Raw genomic sequence first — 14495 nt, forward strand, 5'->3', positions numbered from 1 at the left:
TTTCCTCAGTAAAAGGCAGAGCAGCATATGTTAGATGATACACTTTCCTTACAGATCCTACTACTAACTCAAGTACTTTCCAACACCTCTATCATTAAGATTTGTTATTTGAACAAACTGATGACTGTGGCAGGGAAAGTGTACCTGCTGGCAGAAAAACAGTCAGTTACCACGCACTGTGGTTTAAGATAATACTTTTAAAAGTTCTGCCTTCTTTTGCTAGAGGTAGCTGCATAGCAAGTCTGCTCTCTTGTGCTGAACACTCAGATAGATGCACTACTGCAAGATCTGGAAGCTCCATTTCCCACTGACTGGGAAATGGATTACAAGGGATCCACTGGGACTGACAGAGTCACAAGGGGATCAAGCAGTAGTGCGGCCACACCAGCAAGGGGCTTACAAGACTGGCCCAAGGAGCCACACTGGACAGCCAGACTGTAGTTCAGGAGTCTCTATACAGTTTATTGCACCTACAGACAGGTATCAAACCAAATCTGAGTTCAGCTTTCCCAAGTCTCCATCCCCGACAAACCAGAGAGGATAAGATGTGTATTTGTCGGCCAGGAAGAGCTGTGCTTTGCAGCAAAGGGAGAGACTGTCTTCCTCGAGAATCTTGCTCCTAGCACAGGGAAATGGCACAGGATCCCAGCCCAGGCTCCCAAGCCCGAACTGTAAAAACAAACACGCTTCCTTTGTTTAAACAGAGTCCCGGCGAGCCTTGCCCCGAGCTCGCCAGCCTGCCAGCGACAGCCTCCGCAGGTACTGCAGCCATCCGGGGTCACGCTCGCTCTTGCAACACCGCGCCTGGAAGACCGAAGGAAGAACACTGCAAGAACCAAGCTGGTAATAACCTCAGCATTTCTGGTGTCAGGCTCCAGGGAATTCAGTAGAGCCAACACATCTGGCAGCCATTTTGAGGAGGAGTGCAGGGTTTCAGAGGCCTCCGTGTTCCAGGCGCTCCAGAAGCGCAGTGCTCTGCATGTATGCACTAACATACCTGCAGCTTATGTTTCTCATTTCCTGGAGGACTTGGATGAACAAGGGATCAGGCTCTAGATGAGAGCACCAAAGCCTGCACTACTGGCTGCTTCACACAGAGCCTCAAATGCTTGGCTGAAGCTGTAACTCCCCCCTGCCCCAAACTAATCTTTTGCTGACAGAAGCAGGGAAGGGGGGTAGAAGGAGGAGAGTAACAAATGATCCCCGTGTGCTTGCTGCAGCATAAATCCATGCTGAGCCCTAAGGTGGATCCTGCAATAGCTCAGGTTTTACTCCTGCTAGAAATCGAGCTCTTAGATCTGCAGCTAGAGCCAAGTACGGATTCATCTGGCCCATTCCCCTCTCCCCTCCCAGCACCCTAGGGGAAGAAAAACCACAGACTTTGATTCGTTCCTAGCGAATTTTTACCCTCTGAAGCTCCTGACGAGCGTGCCTGAACTGCTGGGAACACGTCTGCCCCATCCCGCCGTGTGGGGCGTGCCAGGGATCCACGCGCTGCCAGATGCCTCCGGTTATTTGTTTTAACTGTTACCTCAATCTTACGCATTTTATAATGAAACAATTAATACCACGGTGAACCTTGAGAGATGCCTGGAAGAGTCAGAACAGGTTTCTTCTCAAATGTGGATGTTATTGTCCCATTTGTTGTGTTTGAACTATCTGTTCCACAACCATGAAATCCTACGTACGCGGTACTATTAAAGAAGCATTTTAATGAACGCTGCTACCCAAAGGCCTGTGGAAGGAGGGGAAAGATTTGTTTCAGACCAGCAGCAAGGTTTTAGAGCTCAGACAAGCCTCCTGAGGTTTTCTGCTCACTGTCAGGGCCTAGCTGCTATGGCAAGTGTATTAAAAGACTGATTCTGCCTCTCCTGGTTAATGAACTGTTCATCAAGGCAGCTCGCCGTGCTAACAAAGACTGATGAAGGCTGCTCCTGCACTGCTGGCCTCGCAGCAAGCACAGAGCATTGCCTGGGTCTCAGCAGAAAGCCAGGGAAGCGCTAAAGAATGCTGTTTTAATTGACTAGGTATGACCACATTCTTCAACCTTTTACTGTAAGCATAAAAGAAACTGAGTTTTAAATCTGAAAAAGATACTTGATCTTCATAAGCAAGGTAAGAATTAGCACTTTGGCAGGAGCACCATGGCCCTTTTCTCTCTATCTTTCATAGGTTCATTAGCATGCACAGCTCCAGCCATCAGTGTTTGCTGCCAACAGGACCTGGAATTGTACAGCACCAACTTTATCTTCAGTTACAACACATCTCCTTTCAACTACACACCAGTCAGTTGTGCTTTTCAGTACAATTTTGCTAAACCTTCATTTCAGAAAGTTCCCCCTTCTGTCATGACAGGCAATACTGGTGCCCAGGGCTGTTTTATCTGAAAGGTTTGATGTGACCCAAATCAAATCTGCTCAGCAGAACACGTTTCTGGATTTAAGACAAAGACATCCCTGAAAAACACACGCTGACTTAAAAACACCTGGAAGATCAACTCAGACAAAGCCTCTGAAAACTAAAGGAGATGTTTATCACTGCCTAGTCAAAACCACTACAATGACACAGAGTCACTTGCCATAATACCAGTCTCATGGCTTTTTCTAAATAAGTTTAGTATCTTCTGAAATTCATATCAGATGTGTTGCCAAGCATTGCTCTGCCATCGTCAGGACGCTATGCAAATCCTCCCTTAAATAAAATTTAAATGCCTATGATGAAATAAAAAAATCTTCAAGAGTATATGAGGAGTTTTTATCAAGCAAATGATAGCATGAAGCCACTTAGCTTTTCAATTTCACACTCTGGAGCTCTCATACATCAGATGCCTGTTGTTAGTCTAAATCCCATAATTACTCCTCACTTTGCTGACCTCAATAAATAGGTAAACAAATGCTCCAAGGAATGGCACCTTCTCCAATACAAACTGGGCCGCAGCTCTCAAAGGAACCAGTTATAAGCAGACCTGAGGTTATTTACACACAGCATTCCAGGCCATCTTGCGTCAAAGGCACGCTGACACTACGGAAAGCATGCTCTGGACCCACCAGGATACAGCCAGCTACCAGCTGGGATAAATGGTGGCAAGAAAACAAACCAGTGTCTGGTGAAGCTTTCTTCAATAACTTCTCTTTCATGTCAGTTGTTTTCAACAATCGGACTTAAATATTTTTTTCTGCGTGTGGGGAAAATAGTGACCCTATGAAAATATGCAGGCAAACACATTTTTCCTTCTCAGAAAACTTTTCATTAGCTTACCAAGACTCAATGACAGGTTGATAATGAAGGATGCTGGTTATGTTTGCCAGTTAAAGGAAGAAGGCTTTCAGCTCTTCTATCGGACTCCTATTTATCCCTATGATGGATAGAGCTACAGCTGTTCTACCAGCTTCATAAAGAACAAGGCTCCCTGGCTTCCTACAGCAGGGCCTCAATGGCAGCTAAAACAAACCAAGAAACCAACCTCGCTGTCAGTGCATTACAAGAGCCCCATTGAGAAACAGGGAAAGTTGCATCATTTACAAATTCAGCTCTTTGGAACATTTCTACTGCGCCCAAGTTACACATTTCTGCTCACAGCTGCTCCAAAACCCGGCTGGAGGAGGACACCTGGAACCCAGCACCACGAGCCTCCAACTTACACAGAATAAAACCACACCAAACAAGCCAACAGCTGCAGCTCCCCTTGAGTTCCTCCCCACTGCAACTCCCTTACCTTCCTCCTGTACTCTTCGATCAATGCAGAGCTTACTCTTTTCTGAAGACAAAAGTCAGACTTCAATTACCTCAAACATGGTTAATAGGAACACTGTCAGATCTCTCCTCTCTTCCACTAGTGTCAGGATTATTCCTTAGTGCAAATTATTCAGTGAAGTCTCCAAGTTCTGCTCGTTAACATAGATAAACTATGACACTCAGCTGTACAAGGAACAATCTTCCTGAAGAAGCCAAAGATTTCTCAAGCAACAATAATGAGACCAAACTTCAGATAAACCTGGCATAATTTTGGTCTTTACAGACCTCTAAGCATGACCCAATCACATTAAAAGTAACAGAGTTTCAGGAACTTTCTGGTCTCAATTAGGCTCACACATTTTATAAGTTATACCTATTTGAAGCCAGCAGTGCAATTCACATTAAACACAGAGCATCAGCCACTATACTTCTACCTGTGGTGCAACAAGTCCTGAAGGAACCAGTGAAAAAAGCTTGACAGCAGCCAGCACAACTTTGTTTACACTGAAGTGAACTTGAGCATGCATATAAAAAGTTCTAAATTAGTAACATCCAGCAAGGAGACCTGGACACCACCAAACAGGTCGGAACATGATTATTTTGGCTGCCACTATGCAAGGAAGGGAACAGAAATGACTGTTTCACAGGTCACCAATTATCCCATCATCTGGAACACTGCATCTGCTTAGCATGCATCTTTCCAACAGCATGGCCAGAGCTGGAAATAAGGGTTCAGCAACAGACAGAGAACAGAAGCAGGATTAAAACACCATTATATGGGCAGACAGAGAGAAACAAGATGCATGCAAGGAAAAAATAAAGGTACACTGACATAATCCATCTACATGATGATAAAAGAGTGGAGGAAGACTCGAGCTCTTAAAAGTTTAAGAAACAGCATTGCTGGCTATTCCAGACACCAAAATTTCATTCACTGTTTGCTTATTTCTGCCTTCCATACCAGCCAGTGTTCAACACTGCAAGGGCTTGGCCAGCAGTTCCAGCCTCTGGCAGCAGTACTACCATGTTCCTAAGAACCAGGTACCATTTCACAAGCATGTCATGAATTTTGGGAGTATTCTGTAAATTTCGAAGGCAGTGGACTTATTTACTTGTATCCTTCATCAAATCCCTCCTGCTACTCTCATCCTGGGAAGAGAAAGTACCTCATGGAAGCAGGTGTTATCTACCTTACCTCAGCTCCCTTCCTACCTTCACTGGGGTCCCGCCTCCTCCCTGTGCCCTCATGCGCAGACAATCTTGAGGTTCATGGGGAATCAGAAAAGTTTCCTCCAAAGGCATGAAGTAGAACTTTTTTGCCTCCAACCTGACAAGCAGGAGAGTCCAATAAACTGGATAAGCTGCATGTAAACATGTGATCACCTGATGTAATTAGTTACTTCTATTTATAGAAAGAACCTGACCATTCCCTAGACAACCCGTTAGTTATTACCCTCACTTAACAGCTGACAAAAAATTAAAGGAAGTATTGTTTTTTAAGATATTAAATTTCCACATATATATAAAAACAAATACACATATAAAAAAATAAATGTTCGTTAAAAAAAGTGTATAATACCACCTGTACTGCAGTGAGGGGATTTTGATTATTATTTTTTAATTAGTTTGATATTTGAGACATATCTGCTTGGGGAACCATCCAGCTTTGTATCTATAAGCAGAAATCATGGAAGTCTATAGGAAGAATTGTTGACTTCGAAAAATGTGGGTCAGACACAGAAATTCAGACATTCTGCACATTCTGACTCCTGTTTCTTTCCGAGGCATCACTCATGCCTGTGCTGCAGACAATAGTAACAATAGCCTGAATTCAATGTCCAGGTTCATTATTAAGTGTTCAGATCTTTACAGCACCATCTTCTTAACAGATTAGAAGTCATCTTCTCAAAGCAGGATGACACATAGGGCAGCATCAGGGAAAAGAAAGAAGGCTGAGGAACAACACAGCCCTGTTGAGAATCACTTCATCCAATTTTGTCTTTAAAGAACAGTAAATGAAGAGACATCTCTGGTGGGAAAAAAAATAATCAAAACACAGGTCTGAGAGGTTTCTGAGAAGTGAACACATTCAGCCCCAGCCATGCTGAATGTGTTCAAAGGAGACAGGGGTGAAAGGACAGAAGCAATAAGGTGGAAAAAAGGAAAGTAGCACATTAGAAGAGGATGAAGGACAGACCCATAAAAGCAAAAGCATGAATTTGTCTTCACACAGGCACAAGTGAAGTGTAATTCTGACATCTACATGTGGACTAGGCTTTCCCAAGAACACTGGGGAAGAGAGAAAAAAGAGCAGAGACAGAAATATCCACCAAAAAAAAAAGCCTTAGAGCAGGGTATACATTCTTTTCTGCCTTTTCCAGATCACCTTCATATCTTGCTCCTGTTGCTATTCTAGACGGAGATCACTGGGAAGTTCACATGATGCCGTGCCCAAAGTCAGAGGCTATACAGGCAGGTGTTTCACACCAATCACTAGCGCTTGCCAGAAATTCAGCATGGGGTTTTCAGCTTGCTAAATTGTATCCTCAGGCCACTGCTTTCTGCAGGGTTCAAAGTCGGTAATCTCCAGCTCCATCTAGTTTGCTTCAAGTGACTCGTGCAGAGCACACGTCAGCAGAAACGGGTTAGAGTTGGGTTCAGGCGCTCGATTCCCCCCAGCTGGCCGAGATGCTCTTTGCCTTTTGTGCTCAAGATCTGATACATCAACAGGAACAATGATTTATACACATTTTTTCCCTTCATTTTTGGCTCTAGCATTTACTCCATACCCTAAAAAGGTATGTGAGTGCATTACAACCGGTATCTGTCAACCCCTTTATTAAAGGGAAGCTACAACACTATTTTTACTCAGCTTACAGAGTTACAGGATACTGCAGCATTCCTTCGAGGAAGCTGGGCAGACATCTAGCGAGCAATGGAGTTGGACACGGCATAGATCGATTACTATAAGAAGGAAAAGCCAACTCTGACAATCTGTGTCACAAAAATCACAAGTTTAGCCAGTAACCTGACGTGGCAAGACATTTTTGCCTACACTCGCTTGTAACAAAGCCATGTTATATCCCCACATACATTTGCATTTTCACAAGTCCAAGCTTACTTCCTGACTGGTTTAAAAAAAAAAAAACAACCAAAATGGGTACATCCTTCTCACATGATTTATATTCCAACAGACAGCACTCCCTAAATAATCAGACTGTCACACTTGCTTTTAGGGAGATGCACCTCTTTCCTACTCTGGAAGTAAATGTTCCCTTTCTTCACAGTAGATTCCTGCTATTTGCTACTGACTCAAGTATTAAGGGCTCCAGAGCACAGGAAAAACCTCGAGAACCTGACACATATCAGTGAGTCAGTCTAGCAACAAAAACACTTTAACATCCACTGGTGTGGGTCAATAAACGGAAGAACTGATGTTGGTGTTGAAAAACTCTTTCAGCATCAACACTACAACGAAATCTCGAATTGACTCAGCCTGTCCTACATAAAGACACGCAGGAGCCCTGCCCTCCTGCAGGTGCTCCCCACACCACAACAACAGCACATACAGCCCAAAAAGGTCTGTTTTAGGGGGGGAAATGCATGTTTAGGCCAAATTCTTGCTACAAATACGCAGTTCTGTCACTGACAACTGTACAGGGGCACTCCCCACCCGGGATGTCCTTCACACCCGCGGTAAGAGAAGTACAGCCGGATGTCAGGCGTGCCAATCATCTCTGCTTCCCTTTTACTACCCCACCTAAAACAACACTGAGAAATGGAGAAAGAGGGAATAATTACGAGCATTATATGATCTCGTGTAATAAACACAGGAGTCCTCCCATTCCCAACTATCAGATCTGCTGGCGGCTGTACAATCTTAACAACACTGAGCTTGTATGTGATAAAAAGACAGAAGGCGAGCTAAAAGAAGGTGAATATATTTACAAGATAATTCCAAGATCTCCATAACAAACAGTCATTAGCAGATTAGTATTATGAATCTAATCCAATTAAGAATTTCCTTTGCAAATGCCTGGAGGAGCTGGAATTCCTCTGGGAAGACCTTTCCGCGTTGTGAAAGGCTCCCATGAGTCATGCCTGCAGGCTGACATACCAGGAAAGACCAGCTCTGGAGCAGCAGGAACAAAGCAGTGAACCCTACCTCAAGCAAGCTGCTGCATCCTCCTAATCCTGAGGAGTCAACTCAGACGCGGACCCCGTAGCAGCACAAAAAAAAAAAAAAGACTTTTCAGTTCCACAAGTCCTGGTCAACATAAAATTGGCACTTTCCCAAGCCAAGGGACAAAACAATGGAAAACTTTCCTTATTCAGTGTTGTACTGTGCCCTTTAAAACAGCTCCAGATCAATGCAGGTGTTTGACGTAACACCAGCCCAGGCAGCAGCCATGTCTGAAGGCAAAGCTTAAATGAAGCAGCTAAACATCGTCCTCCTCAACTTTGAATCCTCGACTTCAGAATCCCAATGCATGGCTTCTACCACTCCACACTGATGTTGGCAGTGGCAGCAGGGATCCACAGCTCAGTCCGAACGCCCAACTCCTGCCCACACTGCAAAGCAAGCAACGCAAGCAACAACCACACGCACAGGTGAGAATGGTGGTTTGCAAATCCACAAAATCGCCAGTTCATCAAATTATTACCGTGAATGGTTTTCTGGTGCCCTCAGTTCAGGTCCATAAGATTTGGGCTGACCTTATCTGCCTTTGCATCAGGAGATTTAGGACAAAATAAGGAGACTGAAAAATCTCATTGGCACGACTTTGCAGAGCAGAGCTGCCAAGACTGATCATGTTACCACATCTGCAGGCGCACGCGTAGTGACCCTCTGTGCAATCGCTTCCTTCTGCCTTAGGATCCTACTCTGGCCCCACTGCTACCAAAATATCAGACCAGAAATACATAAAAACAAAAAGTTGGTGGTTTGTTTTTTTTTTAAGCACATACTTAAACCAACATTGTTTTAACAAAGTATCGGTTAAGATAGATACATTTAAATGACTACTGGGAACAGAACAGCTTACTCTGACCTTCAAAACGCAATTATATAAACACTAAAGTAGGGTTTTGCCAGTCATTTACTGTAAAAAAACCCCAAACAAACAGAAAGCCTCATAATAAAAACTTTCTGCACTTAAACTACAAGCTTTTCTGAAGCTGTTACGTAATTTGATGTACTGAAAACCCGCTCCTAGTCACCATTAGGCATGAAGTTCACCTCTCCAGCACCTTCACAGACATCCTGCTACTCCTTGAAGCAAGAGATGCTTCAGATCACTCTAAGATTCACCTGAACCCCCTGAGGCAGCCCAAGATGACCATTAAGAGAAGGATTAGCTGAGACAATAGACAAGTCATTGTTTTGCTCCCCTCACACAGAACAAATATTCATGTGAAAAACCAAAGCCAGACCAAATGCCAAAGATAAAGCAGAATATGAACAAGGTGGGGAAAGAGTTATCAGATGTCCAACCAGCCAAACACAACTTTTTTCCATTCTTTGTTAGAAGCACTAAAACAATGTGACTCATAGAAAATATGCAAAGCTCCAGTTTAGCTTCCTCTGCTGCTCTTTGCAGCTCTGTTACTCCTGTTCTTCGACACCAGCACTTCGGTGAAGACTGCCAAATCAGAGGGGAAATGAGCCAAACACTGGAAACATAAACACGAGGAGGTGTTGCAGAAGGTTTGTCGGAGGCAGCAGGCCCTGGTACGGACGCGGCCTCTCCCAGCGCAGCCGTGGGGTGAACCCAGCAGCCACGAGGAACCTTTCTGCTGGGCAGTACCACAAAATTGGTACTGTCTGTTTACATAACTGGTCAGCTTTAGGCGACTGAGGTCACTCTGCCAAGCCAGCAGAGCTGCACAGCCAGCGGCGTTGAGATTTACAAGAGGGACTTGAACCGCAGCATTCAGAGAGGTTGGCGCTTTTGGGCTCCTCCAACCAGAAACCCGGGCAGGGAGACTTTCAAAAAAATAAAAAGAAAGAAAAGAAAAAAAAAAAACCAAACACAAAACTGTTCTGTGTTGGTTCTCCCTCCTGTTGTCACTCCCCTCCCCCAACTTGTTAACTAAACTTTTCCTCTCCCGGGGATCTTTCTAATCCTTCAGTGAAGCCGTAATGAATTTGCAACATCAGTCACTTTGCAAACCCGCTTCAATGTGAATCAAGTTTACTACAAGCTCAAGAAAACACATGGAATTCTAACAATCACATAGCCAGGAGGAGGATATAAATGGGAAAGAATAGAAGTACTACTGGAAAATTCGTTTTCAATCATGTAAAGAAGGAGCGTGCACCATCCCTAGAGGCCTGGGCTAAGGCAGAACATCAGGATGGAAATACACACTAAGCCATTACCCAAAGCAGCAGATTATGGGCAAACAGCAGAACCAAACGTTGACTCCAGAGCCAAAGATGCCACGTTCTGTTTCCAACAACTATTAAGAACCCAAAAAACCTCCCTCTGTAAATTCAAACCTGAAGAGAGTCATCTGACTATGATAATAATCCAAGTATGTTGAAACTAAGTATCTGGAAGGGATTTTACACTTTCCCGTATCCCTCCCACCAGGTCAGTTTATCTGCAGCCAGGGTGGGAACCCTCCTAACCCATGGACTCTCACAGTACCTGTAGCAGCTTTATCCTGAACTACTGATTACAAAACAGAGTTGTGGGAAGAGCTGACACCCCAACAGATGAATTGGGAAGTCACTTCCACCTACATTAATTCAGGAGAGCAGTCCTTCCACAGTGTATCAACAAAACTTGTTATTTACCATCAGAGCTGTGTAATACTACCAGACTCGGAAAGTTTTGGGAGTTGTGGCCAAGTGCCTTCTGTTTTCCACAGAAGACAACAGGTTTAGGTACTAAACTGAAGTTAAGGCAAACTGCTGAAGCTTGAGGGCCACACACTCACCTAACAAAGTCAACTTACTTGCTACAGGTTTAAACGACATGACATAGAAGAACCTTCTCTATGCAGGAAGGAGCAAAACTACCTCCTGGGCCACTGAGCTGGGCCAATCACACCCCTGTTACCCCTTTTCTTTTATAATATGACCTCTCCTATGCAGCTTTAATCAACTGATTACCAATCCTAGGCCAATTAAGAGCTGCTTTTTTGTTTTCTTTTATGCTATACTGATAATCAATGCAACCTGATACTGAAGTTTACAATAAACATTTAAAGAACAGGTAAGCTATCAACACAAATCAGTTAGTGTGCTCCAGCACTGCTATTCAAACGACTTAAAATGAAGCCTTGCATTACAGCTGCTATTCTTTAAGTAAAAAAAGGAGGCAGAAAGGAAATGGCAAGTGTTGCCTTTATGCCCGAGTTTATATCCAGAACGGAAGTTTACTTTAAGCAAGATATAGGAGGTAAAGAGAAGAAAACACAAAAAGAAAACCAGAGCATCCCTTTGAGACTACCTGGGTCACCTGAAGGCCATGGCTGAGGGTTGGACAGAGGTCCAGAGGGAAGGAGGTAGAACCAAGGTCAAGCTGGAGGCCTTTAAGTGAAGCCTTTCCACACTGTGCCACCTCCCACAGCAGGGTCTGGGCTACTGTCGAAAGGACTGCCTGAGACACCCCCCAGGAAAGACAACAAACAGAACTGCCTCTTTCATTTCTGTTCTGAACAGTGATTAGGTAGCCAAAGATACATTTTTTTTAAATAATTACAACATAACTAACTCGGGTACAGCCAAAGCTTTACAGGTATCCGATTCACACGATTGTTTCCCACTCGCTAACTACACAAAACTCACCAAATTAAGCCATGAAATTCAGCCATGCACAAAGTGGTCTCACTTATGGTCAGGTTTAACCAGGACTCAGAGTCACTCTACAGCCTTAGTCACAGCTCTTCCACCTCCAAAGTGAAGTTTTAGCCATCACTCCAGCCTCACTAAGAGAAGGCTTGGGATGTGTCAACCATGCCCGGCAGAAGAATAAAACCACCCTTAAATTAAAGCTCATCAAAAACACTGGGCAAAAACCAATGATAATTAGTATCCTCCTAGTAAATATTAGAGGACCTGCACTACCACCAGTAGCACTTCCTCAGGGTAGGAGGGATGATGTCATGGCTGCACACTACAGCATTGTCGGGTTCGCCTGGCTACGCGCTGCTAACGGGACACTCCCTACACAACTGTGACCACACACTCAGCTTTCCTGGTATCAGCAACCAGTTTAATAAGTGTTCACAGACCTGCAATTAGCACAGAAACGCAGAATAACCATCGAGCAAAAAATCGAGATCAGAAAGAAAAAAAACCCCAACAGAATAATAATAATAAAAAAAAAAAGCAGAGGAGACAGCTGTAACAGGGTGGCAAACAAAGCTCCAAAGCATGAAAGAGAGAAAGGAATGTGGTTAAAAAATCTCCCCTAAGGAAGAATACTCTGTACGCCCGAGCTCCAGCTGTTTGACTTGCCCTGCTCCCTCCTCCACTCCATTATCCACTCTGGCTGCGCTAATTTAACACAAACTGCCCGCCTGTGTCAACTGTTGAAAGGGGGGGGATTTCGGCAAAGAGGCCTCGGATGCGCTCAGGCTCCGGGTGCAGGGAGGGAGAAACTATGGGGCGGAAAGTTGAGGCCGCCTTTGGCGGGTCGCTTTGTGCCAAGAGCTCGGGAAGCTGCGAGGGAAAGGCAGCAAGAGACATTCCCGTTGCAGCCTCCACCGCCTCGAGCTCTGCCACCGCCTCCACACGCGCCTCGGCTCCCACCCCGGCACCCGGATTTGCATGCAGAAAGCTCTGCCTTCATCAACAAAGCCACACAACTCCCAGCAAGAGCACCCGACAGCCCCCCCCAGCTCACGGCGGACACCCCCATGGATGAGACAGGCAGGTCGGAAGAGTCAGGAGGGACGGGGAAAAAAGGAGGGAAAGGAATAAACCCGGCCAGTGCTAAAGTCTGGAGGCCTGGATTTCCACAGGGAAGGTATTTTTCACATTCGAGATACTGTGGGGAGCGCTGCGAGGGTTTGGGAGTCATATATGCAGCCAAAATGGCGCTGAGAATAAAAATATAATTTAAAGGAAGGTCGCCATATTGTAAACAGTGAGGCAGGGAGACACAGAGACAGCAACCTCCATTATTCCCAGCAGCTGCAGCAGCACGGAAGCGCTGGGAACGTCAGGCCTGGTGCAGAGACGCCACCACCGCCTCTCCCTCTCCAGCCAGGGCCCTCCGGAGGGTCCCCCCCCAGGCCAGGCACCCCTGGAAAGCGGTGAAGAAAGGAAGTTACCCGCTGGCAGGGGGGTGGAAGGCCAGGCAGGGGCAGCACCAAGGCAGCCAGGCCGCGCAGGCAGCGGCCTCGCTCCTCCTCCAGGCCTCTCGCCCGCTGCTCAGCACAAAAAGAAAGGAGAGGGACGGATCCCCCCCGGCCCTATAAAAAGCAGTGAGGGAGGGGGAGGTTTCACCTCGGTCGCTGGGGATTAGCCTGGGGGGGAGGATGGACCCAAGTGGGGTTTGCACCTCCTTTTTTGTTCCTGCCTGCTCCGCCCGGCCCCGCGTCCCCCCCTCCCCGAGACCTAACGGGAAGCGGGAGCGGCTGGGAGGGAAGGTGCTCCGGGCAGACCCGGAGGGAGACAGCGCCGAGCCTTACCAGCACTGGAGGTGGAAAGCGGCGGGGCAGTGATCGCAGCACAGCAGATCCCCTCCTTCCTTGCAGCTATCGCAGCTATCGTGGTTAGTGGCCCTGCCACTTCGCCTGGGCTCCTTCTCGGGCCTCCTGCTCTTCTTCTCCCCATCTTCGCTCTTGGGGGGAGCCAGGAGGGCCTGGATTTGCTGCACATGCACACACAACAGACAGAGCGGACTCTGAGGGGCTGAACCGACCCCGGCCCAGCGCCCTCCTCCCCGTGCCCAGCGCAGAGACAGCAGTCCCGGGCCCGCCGGGGGACACACAGAGCCCCGGCCGAGCCTGCCCCGTGTCCGGCAGGGCCTCTCCGGGGGCCGCCTCCGTCCCTCCGCACTTCCTTGTAAGGCCACGGGGGCTCCGGGGGGGGTCCCTCGCCATCTTGCAGCCCCGCGGCCTCCCCGGCCCAGCCCCGCCGCGCCGCGCCCCGGGCCTCACCTCCATGAGCCCCCCAGAGGTGTCCAGGTCGTAGACGATCGTCTTGGTCTCCATCTTCTCCCACATTCATCCAGCCCGGGAGCGGCCCCGAGAGCCCCCCCCGGGCGAGAGGGAGCGAGGCGGGGGACGCGCGGCGGCCCCTCAGCGGCGGCTCCGCGACGAGGCGGCGGCGTTGGCGTTGTGGGGATGGTGGGGACGGGGGGAGGGGAGGGGACGCGGCGCGGCGGGGGCGGGCGGGCGGCGGGGCCTTATCCCACGGGCCGCTGCGGCTTGTGCGCCGTCCTCCTCCTCCTCCAGCCGTGTCCGGGGGCGGCCGCGGGGGGCCCGGCGCCCGCTGCCATGGCCGCGTAGCGGGTGTGGGTGTGCGTGTGAGAGAGGGAGGGAGGGAGGGAGGGGGCGGCGGCCCCGCGCCCGCCGCGGCCGCTCTGGCTCCGCGCACGCCCCGCGCTCAGAGCGGCGGCGCCGACGCTCCGGGCCCCGCGCGCACGCGCACCCCGCCCCGCCCCGCCCGTCGCGCGCGCATGCGCGGTCCCCCCGCCCGCCCCGCGCCGCGCGCGCGGACCTGGCGCGGCGGCAGCGGCGGCGGAGGGCGGGGGGCGAGGGGGGGGGGGACGGAACGCGACTCACGCGGCGCCACCGCG

At 48.0% G+C, this 14495-nt stretch overlaps 1 protein-coding gene across 1 annotated transcript in view; it reads right to left on the bottom strand.

Annotated features, from left to right (window-relative positions):
* The window catches only part of PHF12 (PHD finger protein 12), a 32384-nt gene extending 18063 nt beyond the window's left edge, over positions 1-14321 (bottom strand). Inside the window, exons 1-2 of the mRNA XM_051809161.1 lie at positions 13855-14321; positions 13384-13565 (exon numbers count right to left, since the gene is read on the bottom strand). Coding sequence (XP_051665121.1) covers positions 13384-13565; positions 13855-13920 — 248 coding nt within the window. The 5' untranslated portion in view covers positions 13921-14321. The remainder of the gene's footprint in view (positions 1-13383; positions 13566-13854) is intronic.
* Positions 14322-14495: the final 174 nt, after the last annotated feature.

The sequence above is a fragment of the Manacus candei genome, unplaced genomic scaffold (genome assembly GCF_025592945.1).
Source record: "Manacus candei isolate 608988 ecotype Guabito, Panama unplaced genomic scaffold, ASM2559294v1 h1tg000076l, whole genome shotgun sequence".
In the NCBI taxonomy this organism is placed as follows: domain Eukaryota; kingdom Metazoa; phylum Chordata; class Aves; order Passeriformes; family Pipridae; genus Manacus; species Manacus candei.